We start from the raw sequence: 25,592 nt of genomic DNA, 5'->3' as shown, positions 1-25,592 counted from the left end.
TGGACAGTGGAGCGATGGCAGATGGCGAAGCTCTGGAGGACCTGGGCAATGGAGCAGTGACAGACAGTGAAACTCTGGAGGACCTGGACCGTGGAGCAGTGGCTGACTGAGGAGTAGTGGTGACCAGGGCGGTGCAGGCAGAGCAGAGAGCCATGGTGGAGCAGGCAGAGCAGGGGGCCTTGGCGTTGTAGGCAGAGCAGGAAGCCATGGCGTTGCAGGCAGAGCAGAAAGCCATGGCAGAGCAGGCAGAGCAGGAAGCCATGGCGGAGCAAGCAGAGCAGGGAGCCTTGGCGTTGCAGGCAGAGCAGAAAGCCATGGCAGAGCAGGCAGAGCAGGGAGCCATGGCAGAGCAGGCAGAGCAGGGGGCCTTGGCGTTGTAGGCAGAGCAGGAAGCCATGGCGGAGCAAGCAGAGCAGGGAGCCTTGGCGTTGCAGGCAGAGCAGAAAGCCATGGCGGAGCAAGCAGAGCAGGGAGCCTTGGCGTTGCAGGCAGAGCAGAAAGCCATGGCAGAGCAGGCAGAGCAGGAAGCCATGGCAGAGCAGGCAGAGCAGGGGGCCTTGGCGTTGTAGGCAGAGCAGGAAGCCATGGCGTTGCAGGCAGAGCAGAAAGCCATGGCAGAGCAGGGAGCCTTGGCGTTGCAGGCAGAGCAGAAAGCCATGGCGGAGCAGGCAGAGCAGGAAGCCTTGGTGTTGTAAGCAGAGCAGGAGGCCATGGCGGAGCAGGTAGAGCAGGAACATGGACAGTGGTTGTACAGACAGAGAGTTAATTTGCGAGTGGTACCCCCTCTAGAGGATCTGCAGCGGAAGCTGCCTCCTCAGGGGGTTCCGCCGTAGACGCCACCTCCAAAAGAGGTATAGGCGCAGCGGACATGTGGGCAGATGAGGCCTCTGGAAAAGACTTGTGAACAGACTCAGGGACAGACGAGGCCTCTGGAACGCAGTGTGCAGCCCACACACTCAAAATGTTGATTGCCATCACAGGTAATGCAGCAGTGGCGATTTCTTTAAGACTGCAAGGGAAGCTCAGCTTCCCCTATAATGTCACAAAATTAATGGTCAAATTACGTACTATTTTATTAACATTTTATTGACTAAAAATGCGTTAGAAAACGTTCATCTCAAAGACGAGCTCGTTCAGAATCAGTTAGATAGCCTATAGCAGGTCGGCTGACTTGATTTTCTTCTCATACATTCCCGTAGCGTCACAGTGCATTTCCCCATTGAAGCCCAGCGTCCATTGACTTCAATGGGGCTGCTTTGAACGTTTTTTTTCAGTGCTTTGAAACTAGACGGTCATTGGATAAACGCTGCGATTATGTCCCGCCCACGGACGCTCAGCGTCTCTGGGGGTGAATGAGGAGTGGCCTGGCCTGGACGCCGAGCTTCTGCGTGATGATTGGAAGGTCTGTCGAAAGATTGCATCTCCTTTTGACTGACAGCGATTTTGTACTATAAGGAATCGCTGAAGCTATTCGCGCTCAGTCCCATCGTGGATTTCTCAAGTTCAGTCGAAATAAAAACTGCTGCAACCTATTTCTATATATTTGCTTGGCGAAATTGCTTGATTTTCATCATACATTTCACACAATTATACACCACATTCCTTGTTTCACTTTTACAGAGTTTAATATTTTTTTTAGATCGTTCATTCATTCATTCATATAGTAGGCTAGGCTAGCGTAGTGGGTGAAACTGCACACGAAAAGTCACTGGAAAAGACGCCTAGTTGGTACGACAGGGTCACAGACCATTTTCTTGAAAAGGAACGTAGAGCAGAATTTACTTTTAAATAAATAGACAATTTTATGATGTAGGCCGAAAATGAGCTTCCCCTATTTGACAGACCAGTAGCCGCCACTGTAATGCAGTAGGCATGGCGTGGCTCTGGCAGATCAAACAAGACATGGCGTGGCTCGGGCGAGACGTGAATGACCGTGTCTTGACTTGGCGTGACAGGAACAGCTGTGACTTGACTCTGCGTGACCGGAACAGCTGTGACTTGACTTGGCGTGGCTGGGACAGCTGTGACTTGACTTGGCGTGGCTGGGACAGCTGTGACTTGACTTGGCGTGGCTGGGACAGCTGTGACTTGACTCTGCGTGACCGGAACAGCTGTGACTTGAATTGGCGTGACAGGAACAGCTGTGACTTGACTTGGCGTGGCTGGGACAGCTGTGACTTGATATGATTCAGGAGGCGCTGTAGGTGACTGCATGGATCTCCAGGTGGTGATCCATGATCTAAGCTGGGTACGGACTGGATCCGGGGGACTGCAGAGCCATCTTGCGAACAGGCTCAGGAAGGGCGGCCATCTTGTGGACAGGCTCAGGAAGGGCGGCCATTTTGCAAGCAGGCTCTGGAGGGGCGGCCATCTTGTGGACAGGCTCAGGAAGGGCGGCCATTTTGCAAGCAGGCTCTGGAGGGGCGGCCATCTTGTGGACAGGCTCAGGAAGGGTGGCCATTTTGCAAGCAGGCTCTGGAAGGGCAGCCATCTTGTGCTGTGGCTCTGGGCTAGCAGACATATTGTGCTGTGGCTCTGAGCTAGCAGACATCTTGTGCTGAGGCTCTTCAACAACACCCACAGTAAATGGATAGCCGCTTAGCAACAATGCATATTCCATTAAAATTTCCCTCCAGGCAACATGGGTCTAATGGGCCCATTTACTCCAAAACGAAATAAGTCCTTTAAGAAAACTTCGTCAAAAAACAGTACTTCATTTGACAACTCACAGAATCGGTGAACATACTCCTCAATCGTTGAATTTCCTTGCAGATGTAGTAGCTGGTCAACTGGGTCCATGGCTGGGGATGAAGCTGCTGGATCTGGGTATGGCGAAGTATTCTGTAACAAATCTGACTCGACGACAGCGTGGATAGATCCAAATGCAAGCTTTATTTTACAGATGGTGGTCAACAGGCAGGGTCCAATACCAGCAAACAGGAATGTCCAGGGCAAGACAAAAAAGTAATCCAGAAACACAGGCGGGGGTCAAAATCCAAGAGGGCAATCCAAAGTAACAAATGAAATAAAGCAATGAAACGAGGCAAGGCTAAGGCTATGACTGTGACTATGACTATGACAATGACTAAGAAACAAGACAAGGCAAAAGAAAACAGAGAAACGCTTGGTAGAGTCCACAGGAGCAAAACAATACTTCACAGAGGTCTGTTTGGCATGGCCCTGCTTAAATGGCTGCTAGACAGGAAATAACCAGAGAAGCAGCAGAGGGAGCAGCAACTGTCTGACTGGGTGAGGGCTCCCTCTGCTGGGCTGGCATTACATTAACAATTAATGCTGGGTATTCTTAAGTTGACATTTCACACTATGCATTCCTAAACATAACGTTTTTATTTGAGATGTCAGCATCATTGATTAGACAATCAATACCAGCACGAAACCAGTTTACATAATGGCTCTATAGCATCCTTGCATTATATATTGTAAACTGTACTATCAAGTTTTTCCTGAATGGACTTTTTGATATTTTCATCACTCCAATTTATTTTTCATCACCAATGACTGTTTACGCAATGTGCAGTGTTAAATGACTGTCCTAAACATGTGCATATGTACACAATTGGCTGTCAGTTGCTAAGTAAGAATGCATAACATTCTATCAATGCATTATTTCACACTGCAAAAATCGTGCCTTGGGTAAAAGCAGTGGTAACCCTGCTGCTAAATTTCAAGTGTGAAATGTACTTTCACCCAGGGTTAAATAGGGATTAGAACAATGAAGCATATTCATGATTTACCAATCTATTCAACCAATCACTGTTTTGTATATTAGGGATAAAGTTATGTGTGAGTTGTTTGCTCATTATTTGAGGACATTTAAGGTTGTTTGTGTGGCGTTATGGTTCACACAACGTTACATAACTAACTGTAGACTAGGTGCTTTAACTCCCAGACAGCTTATTTATGGGATGATTTGGTTTCACTTTATTTTAAGATGTCGTTGTTACAATGTAATTAAGCAATTAAGTAATGAATAATATTACATGAGTAACATGTACTTGCTATAAGGTTAGAATTAGGGCTTGGTTTACGGTTAGTTTCTTATAATTATGCATAATTTACTGTTAGTACATGAAATGTGAAATAAAGTGTTACCACTGGTGTTTCAATTTAACAACATTGTTGGATGGGATTCATGTAGATTTGCAAAAGTTTGTCAACCAAAAAATAAGAAAATGAGACTTACCCATGATGTACTTAGACCGTGTGCATTTTGTTCGTTTTAAAATCTCATACACCTGTTGATGATTATAAATAAAGATGATTATAAATATTATTCCTGATTGGTGATAGAAGACTCAAAATGTAACTGAAATGACATTAAACTAAAGTTCTAAATACCACATGATACCCTTAAGAGACCTAATCTGAGGTTGGACAGCATTGTACGAGACAGCTGACAGATCAAGTGACTGAAATTATTGTCCGCAAAAAGAACAACTTTGACGTCACTGACATTTTGGTGTGGAGCCACACAGGCCCTTTGGTAATCAAATCAGGGGATAAATGACACTGGGTCTTAAATCATCCCTGACTAGGTAGGCAAAACACTTGGAGGGACTGGTACTTACTATTGAGCTCCTGGTCTTGCTGTCGAAGAAGGAATTTCTGTCTGATAAATCAAAGCTGCGAAAAGAAACTAAGGGTCATTTCATTGACTGTTTTGTGCCTCCCTATTCAATTTTCATAGGCAATAACATACCACGGGGTTGTAAAAACCAAAAGCGCATTTACAGTACACTGCCTTTCAAAGGATTATTATTGACCATCCTTCATATTTCATTTCTTTAACTTGACCATAAATGTGAACATTTAAAACAATCATGTACTATACTGATTTTTCCAGAAAAACAGCATTTTGCAAAATCATCTGTGATCATTTTCATTCATTCAAGTCTATAACAACTAGGAAAACTGCTAATCAGGTCAGCAATCATCTTAAACATAAGCTTAGTGCGGCCATGAACGACCATAGACTTACAGATGCTGCTTTTCTCGTGAGAACGGGTAGGAGAGGTGTTTCCCATTTTCCATCTGGTTTTCCCCAACATTAGGTTGCAAGGGTGCAGTGACTTTCTGCATAAACATGTTGACCTTCTCCACAATGCTGCTTCCTTGACTAACTTCATATTTCTGAAAAAGACATGATGGCACAGCAGAGTACGTCATGCTCATGTAGAGCACACCAATTCTATTGATCATTTGATAAGATACAAGAACAAATACCTTTATTGTTGGCATTTTTAACTTCATAAACTCTGCCTCTCGACAAAGTACTTCCCAAGGCGCATGGATCTTTAAGAATCCCACACCAGGTATTTTAGTCTGAAAAACAAAGATAGAGAAACACGGCCTTAGTATATAAATATAATGTTCTCAGCATTAAAGTCACTGTGAGGGAAGGAGAGTGATATTGCAGATAATGTTAGAGCACATATCACTGGCTTTTTTGGGATTTTCTGAAGAAAACGTGAGTGGTGTTTGCACTGGCAAAACTTGCGTGGTTGCTTACTGGCCCAAGTTAAAAAGCCCACCCTCAAGTCTCTATGGTATTCTGGCACCTACATATGGGTCCGGTCCATACCTAGTCCATCTAAATCAATGGAATGTTTTTACTGTTTCATTGCATGGTAGGCAATATTCGCAAGACTGTAGTAGCACATCTCTTTTTGCCAAAAATTACAATTTAACAGAAGATATCATTTAAAGTTCACTAACTCTAAGTGTGAGTAACAATAAAGGGATAGTTCACACTCATGTCGTTCCAAACTCGTAAGACCTTTGTTTATCTTCGGAACACAAATGAAGATATTTTTGATGAAATCTGAGAGCTTTCTGACCCTGCATAGACAGCAATGCAATTGACACGTTCAAGGCCTAGAAAGGTAGTAAAGACATTGTTAAAATAGTCCATGTGACATCAGTGGTTCAACCATAATGTTATGATGCTACAAGCTTTTTGTGTACATAGAAAACAAAAATAATGACTTTATAATTTCTTCTCTTCCATGTCTTCAACATGTTCAGGAGACATTGAATGTGGGTCTTGAACATGGTAGTACTGTTGTACTGTTGGGTCAGAAAGCTCTCGGATTGAAACTTAAATATCTTAAAAGATCTTACGGGTTGGAACAACGAGTGAGGATGCATAATTACTGACAGAGTTTTCATTTTTAGGTGGACTAAGCTTTTAAAGGGGTCATATGGTGCGATTTCATGTTTTCCTTCATCTTCCGAGTGTTACAAGCTGTTTGTGCATATAAAAGGTCTGTAAAGTCACCAAGATTAAATTCTCAAACCTGAAAGACATATTCTTTATAAAAATTAAGACTCATCCATGCTTGTCTAAAATGCCCCAATCAAACAAGCCCCACAAATCTACATCACTGTGTGGGAAGATTTGCATAACACTGCCCAACTGTATATTATGCAAAGAAAGAAGGTGTACATTAACTTTTATTCTCGCTGTAGTATTGTTGCAGCTGCCGCCGCCACTTCATAAAATCACTGTGTGTTTCATTGAGAAATCAAAAGTACTTTGTTTGGGCTTCCAAAAGAGGAAGAATGTTCCAGAATAGTTCCACCCCTGTTTCCCTCCCTGTAGCACACATACAACATGGAGACGTCTTTTTCACATCTGCATTTACATCTGCAAGACGTATTTTCTTAGATTGTTTGCTCATCTGCAATGCGTCTATAGGATGTTTCCTATCAGATGTCAAACAGATGTCTATTAGATGTCTTTAAGATGTTTATGATGAATGTATGAATGTATGTAAAACTGACATCTTACAGACGTCTGCCAGAAGTTTGTACACAGCAGATGCTTTCCAGATCAAATGAGCTTTACACAGACATCTTGCAGACGTACGTGTGCTATCTGGGCTGTTTCCTGAACATGGGAGAGTTTGTTGTCCTTCCACTTTAGCAAGGACAGTCTGGCGCTTCTGCCTCTACATATGTTTTCATATTTCAAAGAATTTGCTACTGACTATTCAAAGGTCAGTTTTGACCAGTGTAGAGTGGCGTTTGTCATTTCTACGATCACAAATGCCGACATGGTTTTATGTTTACATATCGTCCCCGCTGCATGACACAATGCCTTAAAAGACAGTAAGTCATTATAATCAGTTATAATGTCCCCACTGGATGCAACAAATGCCTCATTTATAATGGGTTTTATGGTCTTTGTCTTGTCCCGCTGCGACACAGCGTTAAAGGGGTCATATGATGTTGCTAAAAAAGAGCATTATTTTGTGTATTTGGTATAATGCAATGTGTTTATGTGGTTCGAGGTTCAAAAAACATTATTTTCCACATACTGTACATTATTGTTTCTCCTCTCTGTCATGCCTTTCTGAAACGTTTTAATTTTTACAAAACTCATCGTTGATGAAAAGCAAGGTGTTCTCTGATTGGCCAGCTATCCGGTGCGTTGTGATTGGCCGAATACCCCAATTGTGTGAAGGAAATGTTACAGAAAATTCTTTAAATATGAAAGCGTAACAAAACATTTTAGGAAGGTGTAGCTGAGTGTAACCCATATTAGGATTGAGCTGGTTAGAGGAAATTAAATATAAATTAGTATAAATTTATTTTTATAAAAGAATATTAAATTCTTTTAAAAATAGTCTAAAAAGGCTATTCTGAATAGTGAAAACTGAAAAAAAATTTAACTAAAAGGAAAGCACAATGTTTTGTCATATGATCGGCGCTCTGTGTGATGTCACTGTGATGAGACGCATAGCGAGAGAAGAGAGACGCGCTAGCAAATCGCGGGTGTCACAAGAGAGATTAAAAGGCAAGGCTGCTGGACCAGACGGTATTCCTGGACGCGTACTGAGGGCATGTGCAGAGCAGCTCGCTGGGGTATTCACAGACATTTTTAACATGTCCCTTGCCCAAGCAACTGTACCAGCATGTCTTAAATCCACCTCCATTGTGCCAGTGCCAAAACACTCCAACCCAACATGCCTGAACGACTACCGCCCTGTAGCACTCACACCCATCATTATGAAGTGCTTCGAGCGGCTGGTCCTCTCACACCTCAAGAACTCTCTTCAATCCACACTGGACCCACTCCAGTTTGCCTACCGTGGCAATAGGAGCACAGATGATGCAGTCTCCATAGCACTGTACTCACACACCTGGACAATACAAACACCTATGCACAAATGCTGTTTGTTGATTTCAGCTCAGCATTCAACACTGTCAGACCATCTAAGTTAATCACCAAACTTAGAGACCTGGACATTAACACCTCACTGTGTAACTGGATTATGGACTTTCTGACCAACAGACCTCAGCATGTTAGATCAGGTCACATCTGCTCCACTACTGTCATGCTCAACACTGGTGTGCCACAGGGCTGTGTGCTGAGTCCCTTCCTCTACTCCCTCTTCACCCACGACTGCAGTCCTGTTTATGGATCTAATTCCATCATCAAGTTCGCAGACGACACTACAGTGATCGGTCTCATCAGCAACAATGATGAGACTGCCTACAGTGAGGAGATTCAGCACCTGGCCACGTGGTGCACAGACAATAATCTGCTCCTTAACACTACCAAGACCAAGGAGCTCATTGTGGACTTCAGGAAGGGAAGAAGAGGTTCACACGAACCCATCCACATCTACGGGATGGCTGTTGAGCCTGTTTCTTCCTTCAAGTTCCTGGGGACCCACATTTCAGAGGATCTATCCTGGACCACCAACACCTCCAGCCTGGTCAAGAAGGCTCACCAGCGCCTGTTCTTCTTGAGAACACTCAAGAAGAACCAGCTGTCCTCAGCCATCCTGGTGAACTTCTATCGCTGCACGATAGAATGCATCCTTACAAACTGTGTCACAGTCTGGTACGGAAGCTGCTCTGTTGTGGAGCGTAAGGCACTGCAGCGGGTGGTGAAAACTGCACAACGCATCATAGGGAGTCCACTACCAACCGTTCAGGACATTCATAAGAAACACTGTCTGCGTCGAGCATGCAGTATTCTTAAGGATTCCTCTCACCCCGCCCACAAACTGTTTTCTCTCCTGCCTTCCTGCAGGCGCTTCAGATGCCACAGGACTAGAACCAGCAGACTGAGGAACAGCTTCTTTCCCAGAGCTGTCTCCTTATTGAACTCTGCCCCCACTGACACCTCTGCCCCTCCCCCCCACACTACACTCTCCCCATTACCATTGCACTATTTAATATTCTTTGCACTACACTGTACATACCCATTTGTAAATGCACATTTCCATTGCACATATACATATTGTAAATCTGTGATAAATCTATATCTATACATGTCTATTTGTAAATTCCTGCTTCAGTAAACAGCAACCTGTATATTATGTTCATATCTACCTGCAATTTACATTATAGTTAATAGCAACCTGTATATTATGTTCACCTATTTGCTAATTTGTTAATTATCATCTGTAAATTATGCTCACAGTACTTCATCTGTAAATATTATCCATAGCCTCTCCCTGTACATATCTCATATAAGTGCACTTATAACTTATAAATTATACCTATATCCTGCACTTGCTGCTTATTGCACTCCTGGTTAGACCTAACTGCATTTCATTGCCTTGTACTTGTACATGTACATGTACATGTGTAATGACAATAAAGTTGAATCTAATCTAATCTAATCTAATCTGTGCCTTATTTGCTGTCACCAACGGGATTCATCTACTGTGTGGTATTTCTCATCCGTTACTCCACCACTAAGTTCTATAAAGAGCTGTTCGTGCCTGGTTGGACATTACATCACAAGAAATTGCACTATCATTACTGCACCAAGAGACTTTACATTCGTTGGATTCATTCGATTTCAAGGAACTTTCGTTACACTTGTACACACATTTCATGGACTGAAATTGTTTACATTGAATTACTGTAAGTTTTTCCAGTCAAATGTTTTATTTTATTTATTTTTTTGTTATACAAACCTGATTGTTACAGCTGTTTCGTATTGTGGGTTTTTGTTTTGATTCAGGTTTATTCAAACAAAGAAACCCCAATTTAAACCCCAAAGTGAACCACCTAGCAGAGGTTAAAATATACCAGCATTAAAGTAAAATAAATTGAAATATAAGCAATATTATACATATATCAAATTAAATAGTCCAGTGAACAAATACATCATAAATTGATACAATTAGGAAAATAACCACAAACAGCATACTTTCTTGGAGGGAAAAGAAAAACTCATTGTTGTATTATTTTATTTTATTCATTCATTTTGCTTATTTCAATTTCAAGTAAAAAGTTCTATTGGTAAAGTCATTCTCTTGCCCTCTATAGCGAACCTGGTGATCTGGCCTGTTACTGTGTATCCTATCATTCATATTGATACACAAGGGAAGTAGAGTATCTATTGTACACTAGGTGTTACTGGCTACATGAGTCTTAACTTTTATAATAAATATCTCTTTGGGTTTGAGACTTTAAGCTTTGCAACTTTACAAATTGTATCTATGCACAAACAGCTTGTAACACTCCAAAGACAAAGGGAAACAAGAAACTGCATCATATGAACCCTTTTAAAAAATGGTAAGGGGCGTAACATTTCCGTCACATGCTTGAGGTATTCGGCTAATTACAACACTGTACTTCAGAACGATGAGCTTTGTAAAAATTGACACGTTTCAGAAAGGCAGGGCAGTGAGGAGCAACAATAATATACGGTATGTGAAAAAGAATGTGTTATTTGAACCTGAAACCGCGTTAGCAACGTCATTTGCCTGCTTTAACAGTGATGCTTATTATTGATGAGCATTACTATCAATATCATTCATTCAGAGTATTTTGAAAGACAAACATGTAAACCATTCATAAACTACTCAAAAAATGGACAAGATCTCTTTTCAAGGGTTTAACACACAAGGCTTCCTTCTTCACGAAGGACCTTTTGAGAAAAAATAAATTCACAGAAATGAAGAAAAAAAAATCTCAGCCGTGAAGAGAAGGCCTTCTCTCTTGGTTTTCTGAAGCTGAAAAAAGGGTTATGTAAGATTTGCTTCAAATGACCCACTCTTGTTATAACTCACATCCCACACACAAGGTCTGACCCAGTCTGTTCAATCCCAGCCACTGCTTTCAGCAAACAACAACACAAACAGGTATTTCTGTTTTTAGACAACATTATATACAAGTATTTACAAGCCCAATTAAATTAACAATGACATCTTGGTACCATTTTAGTTGTGAATGTGTTCCCACATCTTAGTCTATAAAACAAAATAACTTTTGGAATATTTCAGAATATTTCTATTTTATTTTTTCCCTTTCTCAACCCAATGGTTTCGTATTTTTTGATGTCAGGTTTAAGAGAGTGACATCGTTGTTTTTGACAATATGGTTTTCTTTCAGTCTTATCAGCATTTTGTTTTGTTTACATTCATATTAGCCTTATCACGCTCAAGATTTATGGGAAAAAAAACATACTGATCCATTTTATACAGAGAAAAATATTGTTTTTGGAACAAAGCTGGGTCTGAGATGGCCTAATATAATTCTTGAAGGTTCAGCAATCATATCGCAGTGATTTAATTCAACTCAGAAGTAGAGGAAGATTAAAATGTCATAATATAAGACCTTGTGTAACTTGAAACAATAATCAAAATATTTAAGTGAACCCAAATTATTTGTATTCAGGAAGCAATTCTCAGTACTTTATCTTAGTCCTTTAGACTAATACTTCAGTTTATTATCCTCTGCATGACAAACACTTCACTTTATTGATGATTAGTCCACTAAGACCTCTTCACCTAATTTAGGCTGAGCTGTCTATGAGAACATCCAACGTAGTGGAAAAAGTTAAATCCCTGTAATCTGCGAACATTAAAGCAAATGACATGGGTTTACAGAAGTTAAGCTTGAAAGACAAGCCGCTTATCATAATAAAACTGCAAATTAGCAGCATTACACCGTAAAGTAAGTGTGAACTTGTTTTATGATTGCCAACAATCAAACGAATTCAATCTTACAATCAGCAATTATAGCGTTGGCAGAACTGGGGAACAATTTAGAGAAATTTCATGTATCCTAAGGGTGACAACTCTTTAACATCAATAATATATGCTAGTTTTTCAATCACCATCTCCTAAAATAAACTTTTAGGAAAAATATCTCTTCATGATATCACTGGGCAACATCACTGAGAAGATACTGGACAAATACAAGTATTAGTGTAGTCCTCCACAGAATTGAAGTGTTTTAAAACTGGGTCAACAACAGGGAATGATTATCCTGCTGTATAAGTCAATCACTTAAACGTTGAATTAATTAAAAAAGCTAGACAGGTTAAGAAAAATAACTAGTCATAACACACAATATTTAAGATCAAAGGGACATATCAGCTTTAACCATACTGCTATTTCAACTGACTGGTCTTTGAATTTCATTTTCGTGAGGACACTAGTTTCAAGTACCCAGACTGTTGAAAATCTACATGTCTGGTCTACATTACAGCTAATGTTGGCATAGAGCTGCTCAGGAGCCAATTTATCAGTTTTATTGCTAGAGTTGATGTGCATGGTTGTGTCTCTCAGTGGGTGGACGTTATCATTCACAGTGGCTCAATTCCAGCTGAGATTATAGTCTTGGTGACTGAAATTTACAAAAAGGCACATCACAGCAGGCACTTTTCACACATAGTATTTTCTGGAAAAATTACTGCTAAATTACTGTTACGAGTTCATGCATGAGAACAGGGCCTATTGAGAAATACCAGAATTAGAAGTTGTAAAATTACTATTATGTTTATGAATTTAGCTGGCGCTTTTATACAAAGTGACTTACAATAGCAGAACATAAACAGTTCATCACAGAGCCAGCTATACACATTGTATACAATGGAAGTTTGAAAGCTAGATTGGAAAACAAGCTAAAACAGAAGTAAGTCGTTTTGGAAAACCAGCATATGCTAAAGGCACGAATGTAAATTAAGTGTTGTGTTATTCACCAGTAAAGTAAATGCAGACAATTTAACTTTAATTTACCAGGTTTAATATGTGAAATCAGATAATGTCACCTATTTTTTTTTTATATATATTACATGATTTAAAAAAGTCCTTCTGTTTTCAGTTTTCTAATTCAGTCAAAGGCTTCAAGCCTGTTCACACCAAGGACAATAATGATAAAGATTTTAGTTACAAAAAAAATTAAAAAGAATAGCAGAGCAAAAGAATATCAACACCCATCTATAAGGACATAAAGAAATGAATTTTGTTGGAATCACACTCTTAAAAGTAAAGGTGCTTCAAAAGGTTCTTCAAGCGATGCCATTGAAGAACCATTTTTGGTTCCACAGAGCCATTCAGTCAAAGGTTCTTTAAAGAACCATTTCTTACTTACCTTTCTATAATCTGGAGAACTTTATTTGCCACAAAGAACCTTTTGTGAAACAGAAAGGTTCTTCAGATGTTAAAGGTTCTTTATGGAACCATTTAGACAATAAGGGTCTTCTATGGCATCGTGAAGCACTTTCAGGACAATTTTTGAACGATAAAAACATTTAGCCAATTAGAATATTTCTGGCTTTAAAGAGCTCAAGCATTTAAAGCAGCATATGACAGAACTGCAGGGGATGGTGTGTACACTAATACAGTTACCATTATAGTTATCACTACAGTTACAGATATCTTTATATTTTAGATATACAAAGATGGTGTACTCATAGTATTTATGAATTGGAAAAAGTGAAACATGCAATATGGCGGAATAATACCAATCTAGTACCCATAATACTCATTATAAAAATCATAATAACCATAGGACGTGCGTTTAAGATGTTCACATGGTTAAAGCTGATATGTCCCTTTGATCTTAAATATTGCATGTTATGACTAGTTAAAAATAAAGGTGCTTTACCTTTCACAGCGATGCCATAGAAGAACCATTTTTGGTTCCACAAAGAACCATTCAGTCAAAGGTTCTTTAAAGAACCATCTCTTTCTTACCTTTTTATAATCTGAAGAACCTTGTTTCGCAACAAAGAACCTTTTTGTTTCTTCAGATGTTAGAGGTTCTTTATGGAACGATGTAGACAAAAAGGTTATTCTATGGCATCGTGCAGCACCTTTATTTTTAGGAGTGCAGCTTTTAAACAATAATTAAGCAGTAGAAACAACATTAATGTCAGATTTTATGTCACATGAGTGTAGCAAACAGTTGAGTTGAGAATAGGATTTCCACATCCAAGTCAGTAGAACTTGGTCTTGGATGCCCCAAATAACTGCCTAAATTACATTAAACTAAAGTATTATAAAATTAAATATTATTTTCAATTTTCATGAAAATGCATTTCAGCATGACCATTTCCTTTAATGACAGCAGCACTTCACAAGATTGTGTCAAACCTAATGAATATATTGTATGTTTTTCTAGTATGATTTGAGAATAAGCCAAAGAGCATTTTAAGCTTTAGTGGAAGCAAGAACATCTGATTTTGAAGAAATTTGAGTTTTTTGAGGAAAACATTTCAGGAATGTTCTCCATATAGGGGACTTCAATGGGGCCTTGAGTTTGAACTTCCAAAATGCAGTTTAAATGCAGCTTCAAAGGGCTCTAAATGATCCCAGCCGAGGAATAAGGGTCTCATCTAGTGAAACAATCTGTCATTTTCCTAAATAAATAATATTCATACACTTTTTAACCATGCTCATCTTGTCTAGCTCTGTGATGTGCATGCATATTCTGTGCGCTCTGGTTCAGCACAGTCAGGGTGTGTCAAAAAACTCCCATTTAATTTTCTCCTCAGACATCAAAATCATCCTACATCGCTACAGAAGTACCGAAGTGTTTACAAAGTGAACGTGCAAGAGGAGAAGATCAAATGCCCTTTACAAAAAAAAAAGGTTAATCAGCGATGTAGGATGATTTTCTAGTTGCAGAAGAAAACGAGATGGAAGATTTTTACCAACATCTCGATCGTTTAGAGCCCTTTAAAGCTGCATATTGGAAGTTCAAATTCACGGGTACCGTTGAAGTCCACTATATGCAGATAAGTTTTCCTCAAAAAACAATTTCTTTATGACTGAAGAAAGAAAGACATGAACATCTTGGATGACAATGGTTGAGTAAATTATTTGTAAATATTTGTTCTGGAAGTGAACTAATTCTTTAACCATCTGAAGGAGCTCATATGGTTACATCACAAATTTGCTTATGCTAGTCACCTATAAGTGCAGAATCTGAAAAAATGTCTTATTAATTTTATGTCAGATTAGATTATGTATCCCCACTGTACATGAAAACACAGTTGGACTCACCCCTTCCTCTCTTTCCATCTCAAGGCCCATTTCGCGCAGGTTCTCCTCAAACTCCTCCCTGCGCATGCGCTGGTCATCCTCATGGTAATCCAGCCTCTGCTCCTGGGCTGCGAGTTCAGGGTCTTCATGAGCAGGTGGGCTCTTATGTCTGCAGCACAAGCAGGACTTGGACGACTGATTGCGAGTACCCTGGAGCTTTTGGACATGGTAGGTGAGGACATAATCTATCCGCCTTAGGCCATCCTGGAAGTACGGCCACTGTTTTGGGTCCTTTGGTCTCTCACTTCCCTGCTGAGCTTTCCGGAGCTGAGAAAAACAAACAGTTTATAAAAGAGTATTATATGCATCTGTATAGTTTGAATTTATAAGACTCTAAAACTAATTTGCATTAGTAGATTATTATATGATTTTAATAGGATAGTTCACCCAAAAATGAAAATTCTGTCATTAATTAATCACCCTCATGTCATTTCAAACCCGTAAGACCTTTGTCCATCTTTGCAACACAAATTAAAATATTTTTTTATGAATTCCGAGAGCTTTCTGACCCTGCATTTTCGTTTTCTTTGCACACAAAAAATATTTTGTAGCTTCATAAAATTAAGGTTGAAACACAGATGTCACATGAACTATTTTAATGATGTCCTTACTACCTTTCTAGGCCTTGAATGTGTTAGTTTCATTTCTGTTTATGCAGGGTCATCAAGTTCTCGAATTTCATCAAAAATATTTTATGGGTTTGCAACAACATGAGGGTGAATAATTAATGAGAGAATTTTTATTTTTGTGTAAACTAACCCTTTAATATCACTAATAATTAGAGTTAGAGTTAACTATCCTTAAGTAAAGATCCAAAATTATATGGGCAGAAGCAATAATGGGATCCGAAAATGACAAAATCATGATGCTAACTGTGACCTTCAACTTAAAAACTTATAAGCCAAAAATAAATGCAATTAGTAATATGAAGTCATTTTTACAACTGTTACAGACAGATATAAACCTGCCTGTGTACTTCCAGCAAACTTCACAAGCAAATTCTTACTTTTTTATAAAGGGTGTGTCAGATTTCTGGCCCTTTAAAGGTGTATTTATGTTAAACACAATTCTATTCCAGCTTACTTTGCTGAGATAACTACAAGTAAACCATTCATTGGCTGATTTTCCAGCATATGGTAAACACTGTGGCTCTGTGGTGCTTTGAATGTTGCTCTGTTGGCTTGAGTGCTGTGAGTTTGGGGTGTTTTTAGTTTGAACAAGGACACATAGAAACAGAAAATCCTAGTTAACAAATTACAACTAATTTCTAGGAGGAAAAATAAGTTAAATTTGCTGTTTTTAAGAGCATTATTGCCCATGTTGAAACCTATTGGTGCATCTACACTCCTGTTTAATTTCAGGGTCAGCATTGTTTTTTTTTATTTTTTTTTAAGAAATTTATTATTTTATTCAGCAAGGCTACAATAAATTGATCAAAGGTGACACAGAAGACTGGAGAAATAGCTGTTGAAAATGCAGCTTTGCATTTGCAAGAATAAATTGCATCATAAAATACATTAATCGTTAACTTTAAATTGTTACAATATTTTACAATATTATTGGTTTACTGTTACTATTTTTGATCAGATAAATGCAGCCTTGCTGAGCATGAGAGATTTCTTTTTAAATAAATATTTCACGATTTTACTAACCTTAAACTTTTATAATAGTAGTGCATATTTGCATTCCAGTATTTTACAGATTACAGAAACTATAAAACAATTTACTAAAGTGGGTTGGTCTTACAAAGAAACAGAGAAAACTTTTTTGAATTAATAAAAGACAAGGTGACACTAACTTAAAGTCTACTTCTTTTTTCCAACAAATGAGCAGTGCAATAACCCATTTATCAGGACAAAGAGGCAATCACCCGAAGGTATTCGATTTCTTTCAGATTAAGCTTGTTCCTTCTGCTTAAAAAGTCTTTTTTTTTTTGTTATTTAGCAGATGCTCCCAACCAAAAAAACTGATAGACCTAGTATAGTTTACTGCAGGCACAGTTTTCAGAACATTCAGTGCACTTTGCTTAAGAACAGGCTGGTACTCAGTAACTTAACAATTCATGCGTCATGTCTTGGGAGGTTTGATTCCAGGACCTTAGGGTTTCCAGCCCATATATTAAACCACTTAAACCAGTTCTGCGTAATGAGGAAGTCAGAACAATGCTGGGATTTACGTGAACACCAAACATCTATAGGGACGGTACAAACAAACAAATCATGTTAGCCCAGAGCAAGAAGTCAAAAAGGCTAAACTTTCTCAGTTCCCATGCCATTTTAAATTACATTATTATGTTATATTAAACATCATATTACGCATAAAAAGGTCAAATTAAACATTTGCAGTTAGCCTTCAGACCAGGACTTCACACTTTTCACTCCCGTAAATATTTCTCATGGTAGATTTCTGAACAAGATACTAATAGGAAAAACACACACTCAATTGCATTTTTCACTCAAAGAGTTATAAATAAAGAGACAGCTGTCAAGAAGAAGAGGAAGCTGTCAAAAACTTATTAAGATGCACAATTAAGTTTACTACCTGACAAGTGCTTTTATTTAACAGTGGACAATTTGTCATCTTAATCCTGAATATGTGGTTACATCCTTCAAAGGATGAGTAACTCACCACTCAAAAAGTACCAAATGCACCCAACACATGGTCAAATAAATTTGTATGAAGTCATTTAGGATTAATAGATGGTATTTCAAAGCGACCAGGCTGTCCTGCAGATTTGCAAAGACGTTCAAAAACGCCCTCAGCATGCAAAGTAGTTTTGCACACCCAAAGGGTACGCAAAATCAGCAGAGCTTAAAGTTTATTGCACCATCTGTAGTATGTGTTCTAGCCGAGATGTGTTTGGCAAGCTTTAGCTGTCAATGAAATTATATTTGGTTGTTTTATGAATTATCAGCCATGATAAGAGCTAGCAAGATTACTTATCTTGCATAAACAACAGAACTACAATCCAAATGTAATTTAACATCCCTAGCTTTAATATCACCTGTTCCCGACTAAGGTGTCAACTGAAGCATTCAAATGGCCAAATATTTGTCCGTAGTTTGCCTTGCAAATTACGCTGTACTAGAAAGACAGGAAAACCAGGTCCTGGAAAAACATCTTTATCCCTAAAATAAAATGGACAAATTGAGGTCAGAGGAATAGGTTTTTCTGTTGTTGTGACTTACAGCAGTCTGGGGATATAGAGAATCTGTAGTGCCTTTGGAATTGTCTTCATCAATCCCCTTCACATCCAACGGGACAGTTTCATACTTCTCATTTCGCCACATGCTGTCTTGCTCTTTCTGGCCTGATGGCTGCTCCTCTGTGCTGTTGAAATCCAAGAGCTTGTCACCTGTTGAAGAGCAAACACAAATTTGTCAATGCAAATGCTATTGTTTTTCAATAAGAACCCAAAGTGCAATGCTAAATTAATCTCAGAAACTATTCCTGTCACAGAATTGCACACTGTAAACAAAAACTGTAGAAATTACAGTATTACTGGCAGCTGGTTGCCAGTAACTTACTGTAGATTTAAATTTATGCTATTTACTGGCAACAGTTTGTTCAAAGTTAATTGAACATTAAACATTAACAAGTCTTTATCTTTACAGAATAAAACTAAAATAACAGCCTCATGCAAAGCATTCTGGGAACCAAAATCTGAAGGAAAAAAACTGAAAAAGGTTGATGAAGGTTTCTGGTTCCCAGAATGCTTTGCATTAGGTTGTTATTTTATAGTTTTATTCTGTAAAGACAAAGACTTGTTAATGTTTAATGTTCATTTAACTTTGAACAAACTGTTGCCAGTAAATAACATAAATTAAAAATCTACAGTAAGTTACTGGCAACCAGCTGCAGAACTACAGCAAATTTTTTACAGTGCAAATAACCAGCTGGTATGAAATTTAATTTGACTTACTGTATGTTTAAAGGGAACCACAGGTATTAAGACTTGTATGGCTTAATATAACGTAAATGATGTCTCTTACTGAAATAGGTAGTAGTAAACTCACAAAAGATTTACTTTATTTTAAAAAACCTATATCGTTTATAAATATTTTGGACTATAGGGGGTGCACTAGGTGAGCTTCCGGTGCAACCTGTTGCTATTTTTACTGCAACAAAACTCAGAAAATACTCGTAAAATACTTATACGATGACCAAAGCTACTGAAAGATTACATAGATTTTTTCCCCACAAGGAGTCTAAATGCCCCCGGATATCGAGTGAAATCCGTGCTGAGAAACTTCTTTAGTGGCTGCAGCGTCATGATAAGTGTTGGCATGTTTACATCCTGCCAGGATGGCATCTAGGTTTTTTTTTTTTTGTTTGTTTCTGCTGATTGTAAGCTCTTTCAGTAGCTGTGGTCAACTAAAAGCCTCAAAGGCATCAGGGCTAAAGTGGAGAGAACAAAGACGTGGGTCTTTAGAAAAATTTATTCGTCCACAGGCATCTTACCATTTTTTTCTCCTCTTCTTATCGCTAGAAAAGCAGTAAAGACTTACAGAATTGCAAATAACCAGCTGGTATGAAGTTTAGTTTGACTTATTTTTAAAAGGAACCCCAGGTATTAAGACTTGTATAGCTTAATAATGCAAATAACCAACCAAAGCCACACAATGTGGGATCTTATCTGTATTTTTTTCTAAGTTACTGTATAAATAGTAACAGGTAGCGTCAGTAGCTCACTGAGTGCAACCATTTCATGACATCGAAATAATGGCACCCCCCATAGTCCAAAATATGTTTAAAACGATGTGGATTTTTTTTTTTTTTTTTTTTTTTTTTATATTTTATTTAAAGCTTTTCACATTTTACAAAACAATCCCCCAAACCCCATGCCAGCAAATAAAGGGGAAAAATAATAATACATACATCTCTACGTATACACATAAAGAGTCTTCACAAAAAAAAAAAAAAAAAAAAAAAAAAGAGTAACAAAAACACAACATCTTGACAATACCAATACCGATAAATACCCAATTATGGAAAAATACAATTGTTACTCACTGCTAGATTGTCAACTTAACCACACTACTTAAAGAAAAAACGCTAAATTCAGTTACCCTTGATCATCTTCCAAATATTCAAAGAAGGGCTTCCAGATCTGTAAAAAACAATGTGGATTTTTTAATTAACATAAATCTTTCATGGGTTTTCTACTACATATTTCAATGAGAGACCTCATTTTGTTATAATAAGCCATACAAGTCTTAATACCCAGAAAAATCAATTTTGAATGCAAATTAAAAAAAGATAATCAAGAGCAACAGACAGCTCCTAATTGTACAATTAATAATAATAATAATAATAAAAGTGTAATTAAAGTATAAATATTAAAAATATATTTTTAAAAAGAAGCGGTCACATGATTCTAAATGTTGTGTTTTTTGTTTTATTGTGTGTTGTTGTTGTTTTATTAGTGACCAAGAATTTGTGCAGAATATTTAACACTACTTCTTATTTTTATGATCCTTTGATTTACAATTTTCAAAATGTGAAAATCTTCAAATTGATTTGAGGCAATAAGGTCTCCGAATTTTTGAACATACTATATTTAATACCATAACAACTGCTGTTGCTTTTTATAGACCACAGCTCTGGAGAAAAACCAGAGAGGGCAGCAAGGGGTCAATATATTCTTCAAAATGAATGTAAGCACCACAAAGGCCTGATGACAATAATGCCTTCCAACCTAATTTCAGAGCAGCTGAGAACAAACGCAATTTAAGACACTCATCGAAAACACATTATCTTTAGACCTTGACTAATAAATGAAATAATGTTTTATAAAATGGAGTGATAATACGATAATGTTGTTGTATTGTGAAACATAAAATCTCAAATAAAAAAGCAAAACCAATATGTTCTACATGACTAAATTTTACTTCCCTAGAATGCATATGTAGGTCATTGTAGGATACAAGTGTGTGTGTGTGTGTGTGTGTGTGTGTGTGTGTGCGCTTAACCCTCGGATTGCTCCAGGGGGATTGTCACTGCAATAATGTCAGCTTGCCTTTTTTCTTTTGTACATTTGAACATGATAAACAAAAAATAATCAACAAATAAAAAACCCTAGAATAGTTATTTTTTGACAGACATGGACACTAGGGATATTAATACAAACATCTTTTAATATTAAAACAGCATATTAAATATTAAAATAATTTGTTTGCATGATCCCAGACACATTCATGTTATACTACTATATAATATTTACTGTAATATGCAAACAATCTTTAAAGCAATTTTCTTATATTAAAGAAGTGAGTTTGAAAAAGATTTTGTTGAATTACATCTCTGTTAATGCCTGTCGTATGACCATTACCAAGACTATGATTTTTGGATCATGAAAGCTGGTTTGTCACTGCTCCAAGGCAGTTTACCATCTTAGTCAAAGTCTGCCAGATCAATCTCAGCCCTATTAACTGCTAGTCTATCTGATCCATCACCTAGATCAATGGAGACAGACAAACTAATAAACAAAGCTGAACAGCATGTTCCACCAAGAAACCATATACAATCAGCTGCGGTCAAGAGGAACAACAAGGCTACAACTGCTGAAAAGCCAGTTGAAGTACGACATGCTTTCTGGTAGTTCCCTGCAAGGACATTGCCTGTTTTGTTTTTGTTTTGTTTTGTTTTGTTTAATATAGAAGCTTATGTTTAGGATACTCATTTGCCAGAGAATTTTCCATTTGCTTGTTGAGATTAGCTATTGAAGCTTGATTAATGATGTTAGACAAATTACAGCATTTTTCCGGATGACAAACGCTGTCGCTGAATAATTTTCAAACGAATATAAAAAAATATTACAGGTTTTATATACCATTCCCACATTCCACTATAAAAATCCCTGTAGATATTGTACTCTCTTAAACCATTTCTTTTTGAAAAGCCATGCCTCCATATTCCCCAAATGGGAAAATCCCCTCTGACAGCTCAGGTTGACATGCACCGCCCCCTCAGACCAGCATCTCTCCCCTCAGGTGAAGATGATGCTGCGATGGATTTTCCTCGTGTGCTCATTGCGTGCGTGTGTGTGTGTGTGTGTGTGTGTGTGTGTGTGTGTGCCTAAAGGCAATACGTGACTGCACTAAACCCCCAGAACAATGTTGCTCATCTAATAACACAAGCCTCTTAATATCCATTCAGCATATTTTACTTCAATATTAGTATTATTTTATTCAGATATCACCAGTCAACAGGTTATTGCTCAAATGCATTATTTACAACATACCTGGATGTTTTAAACACTGTTTTGCAAAGCAATATGTGCATAATAAACACGCGTTTTAGAAATAAATATGTCTGAGTGCATTCTGTTTGGCAACGAAGCGATTCATTATCTCTCGATCTTTAATATTCATTGTTACAAAAATAAACGCGCAATCAGGATTCTGAATACAAAACACCAGAAACTCACCCGAGCCATCAGCCTCCTCATCTTTCCTCGCAGTATTTACACCATCTTCACCCTTCATTGGAGCAAATGTGCTGTGCGTTGTATCTAGTTTCCAGGTTGATTTAGTGGAAGTTGTGTGTCGTGTACGCGGTGTGTGTGAAAGTGAAGTCCCTCCGCGATCGTTTGTGGAGTATTTACATGAAGTCTCGAGCAGAGAGGACTGGATCCGTGCGAATGCGTTTTTATCTCATCCATCCACCAACCACACACATCTACATCACTACCAAACACACGAGCTTTCCTTACATCAGACGCGCTTTATTAGGGAAGTTCATAAAGCAACACCAGTTGAATGCGGGGTTATCTCATTCTTTTAAATGGTGTTTTGAACTCACGGGACCTACAGCCTGTTTATATAATATACAGATGTGATTTAAACAGGGACGCATATCGGTTATATGGGCTATAAACGAGAGACGAGGCTAGCTGTCACACTATTTTAGTTTACTTTATAGCGAAATTTCCGTGTGTAGGTTTAACCATTTTTAATGACAAAACATTCATGAAACAGAAAAATATGTAAAACTGCAAAAACAGACTATTCCCAAACCAATAGCCTACTGTATGTCCATTTAGCTATATCGTTTTACATAACACCGTTTAATAAATGGCACTTTTTGCTACCAAGCATTGACACCGTTTGTGACCGTAGATCACAAAACCTGTTATAAATGACAATTTTTGAAACTGAGATTTATACATCATCTGAAAGCTGAATGAATTTATGTATGATTTGTTAGGACAATATTTTACCGAGATACAGCTATTTGAAAATCTGGAATCTGATGGTGCAAACTAATCTAAATATTGAGAAAATTAGCTTTAAATTAGTTTAAATTAAGTTCTTAGCAATGCATATTATTAATCAAAAACTAAGTTTTGATATATTTACGGTACAAAAACTTAAAATATCTTTATGGAACATGATATTTAATATCCTAATGATTTTTGGCATAAGAAAAAAAAAACTGATTATTTTGACCCAAACAATGTATTTTTGGCTATTGCTACAAATATACCCGTGCTACTTACTGCTGGTTTTGTGGTCCAGGGTCACATTTAGACTAATATTACAGACCATCACCTATGATTACCTAAAATTTAATAGTTTTAATAAAGACCATAATTTTAAAATGTCTGTCGTCCAGTAAATCTGGAATATATTTCCAATCTGAGACAGAGGAGGTTGAAAAGAGCCACCAGCACCATTTTCGTCACTTCTTTTTCACATCATTACACCTATAGGTGGCGACAAGTGACTGTGTTTATGAATGAGTCATTGAACCGATTATTGAGCCATTATTTGAACCGATTATACTGATTCACTGAAGAACAACAAATTACCATTATTACGAGTGAGTCATTGAATCATTCACTTAACTGAGTTGTTCAAAATACTGATTCATTTGGGTAGGAAACTGGCTGAAACTATTTAATCTTTGAAAGCCAGATTTCAGTCTCAGTCAAGCCGACTCAACTGACACTTCACTCCATACTGATCAATGTACTGTCCAGCGCTCAGCGCGAATGACCTGAAAGCTCCTCAACCACTGTAAGTACCAATAAGTTGTTGTATATTTTTTCCTGTCGATTATATTTTTCCAGAAGAAAATGTAATCAAACACAGTTTTTCTCTCTCTGTCTCTCACAGACATTTCTCTTTCTTACTATGAAGCAGCTCAAGCTCAGCTCAGTTCTAGTGACTTTTTTATGTCAGCATATCACACTGGCATGGGATTTATGACTCTTTGGCGCAGGACTGCTAGGGACTTCTAGCCTACTGCAGTACACCCACTCAAAATGCATCATTTATTAAGTATAAAAATGTATATTTTGTTTAATTTATGAGGTTTAATTAATGCATCGCTTTTGTATTATGATTTTGAAGTAGGAACTGATTTTTTTTTTCAAACGCTATGTTAGCCATGAAACATTTCCACAATGGTCTGTACGTTTTAAATCGTTTTTAAGTACTGTGTTAATAATATTTTTAAAGCTGCATAACCACCATGTATGGTAACATGTTGTGATTTGTTTTCAAGACAATTTCCCAGCTGAAACTGGCGTATGGTTAACTGATTAGACTTTATAGAGATCAGCTGAGAGCGCACACTTCAACAGCACACACCGGCAACACACAATCGAATCCTAAGCAGGCTAGTCAGTACTTCCTTGAACGTGAGTAATGTCCTAACGTTTTCAAGTCACACTTAATTCAATGCTGGAACTGGTCAGTGACACTTCGGAACTTCAGAAAACGAATGAAAATGTTCAATCTTACTTGTGCTCAGAGAGGAAATCACTCCAACGCTTCAGCTCCAGACTCCTGCTCACCTGCTCAGGCACTTTGTTTATCTTTCAACCACTCAGGAACATGTAAATATCTTTCCGCCTTACAGCTTGGAAAGAGCGAAGTCTTACCAATTAAAGCACCATAGCCTTACATAGTAGTTTTCGTACAAGATCGCCGTAACGCAACGTAAATGCGCGATGTGCAAGACAGCGTGTGCACAGCAATGATATGACGTATTCATAGGTGTTCCCCTCGCTATCAAACCAGGTCACGGGAATGTGGGCAGACAGGGGACTGACTAAAATTTATATTTACTGTTTAAAGTGCTGGGTAAATGTTTTCTCTGAGGTTAACACACCATTGTAAATGGTAAACAGACGGAACATGCACCTCAGGTTCATCACAATATCTACAGATCTTCCACTGTGATCTGTGACTCGATTTCCAAGACAATAGATACAATCGTTGACATGGTGAATATGATTTTTTTTTCTAGCGACAATGACTC

At 38.1% G+C, this 25,592-nt stretch overlaps 1 protein-coding gene across 4 annotated transcripts in view; it reads right to left on the bottom strand.

Moving 5' to 3' along the window:
• The window catches only part of LOC141330894 (anoctamin-1-like), an 80,960-nt gene extending 55,671 nt beyond the window's left edge, over positions 1-25,289 (bottom strand). Inside the window, exons 1-8 of one of the 4 annotated variants that reach the window (XM_073835683.1) lie at positions 25,073-25,289; positions 20,393-20,433; positions 18,512-18,678; positions 15,285-15,590; positions 5,245-5,343; positions 5,000-5,151; positions 4,590-4,644; positions 4,205-4,256 (exon numbers count right to left, since the gene is read on the bottom strand). In XM_073835683.1, coding sequence (XP_073691784.1) covers positions 4,205-4,256; positions 4,590-4,644; positions 5,000-5,151; positions 5,245-5,343; positions 15,285-15,590; positions 18,512-18,678; positions 20,393-20,402 — 841 coding nt within the window. In that variant the 5' untranslated portion in view covers positions 20,403-20,433; positions 25,073-25,289. Of the gene's footprint in view, positions 1-4,204; positions 4,257-4,589; positions 4,645-4,999; positions 5,152-5,244; positions 5,344-15,284; positions 15,591-18,511; positions 18,679-20,392; positions 20,434-22,752; positions 22,969-25,072 lie in introns of those variants that run through there. The other 3 variants (XM_073835685.1, XM_073835686.1, XM_073835682.1) reach the window with 3 other exon arrangements.
• Positions 25,290-25,592: the final 303 nt, after the last annotated feature.

This window comes from Garra rufa, chromosome 3 (genome assembly GCF_049309525.1).
Source record: "Garra rufa chromosome 3, GarRuf1.0, whole genome shotgun sequence".
NCBI classification, from domain to species: Eukaryota; Metazoa; Chordata; class Actinopteri; order Cypriniformes; family Cyprinidae; genus Garra; species Garra rufa.
This window is presented reverse-complemented; position numbering and strand designations above follow the sequence as displayed.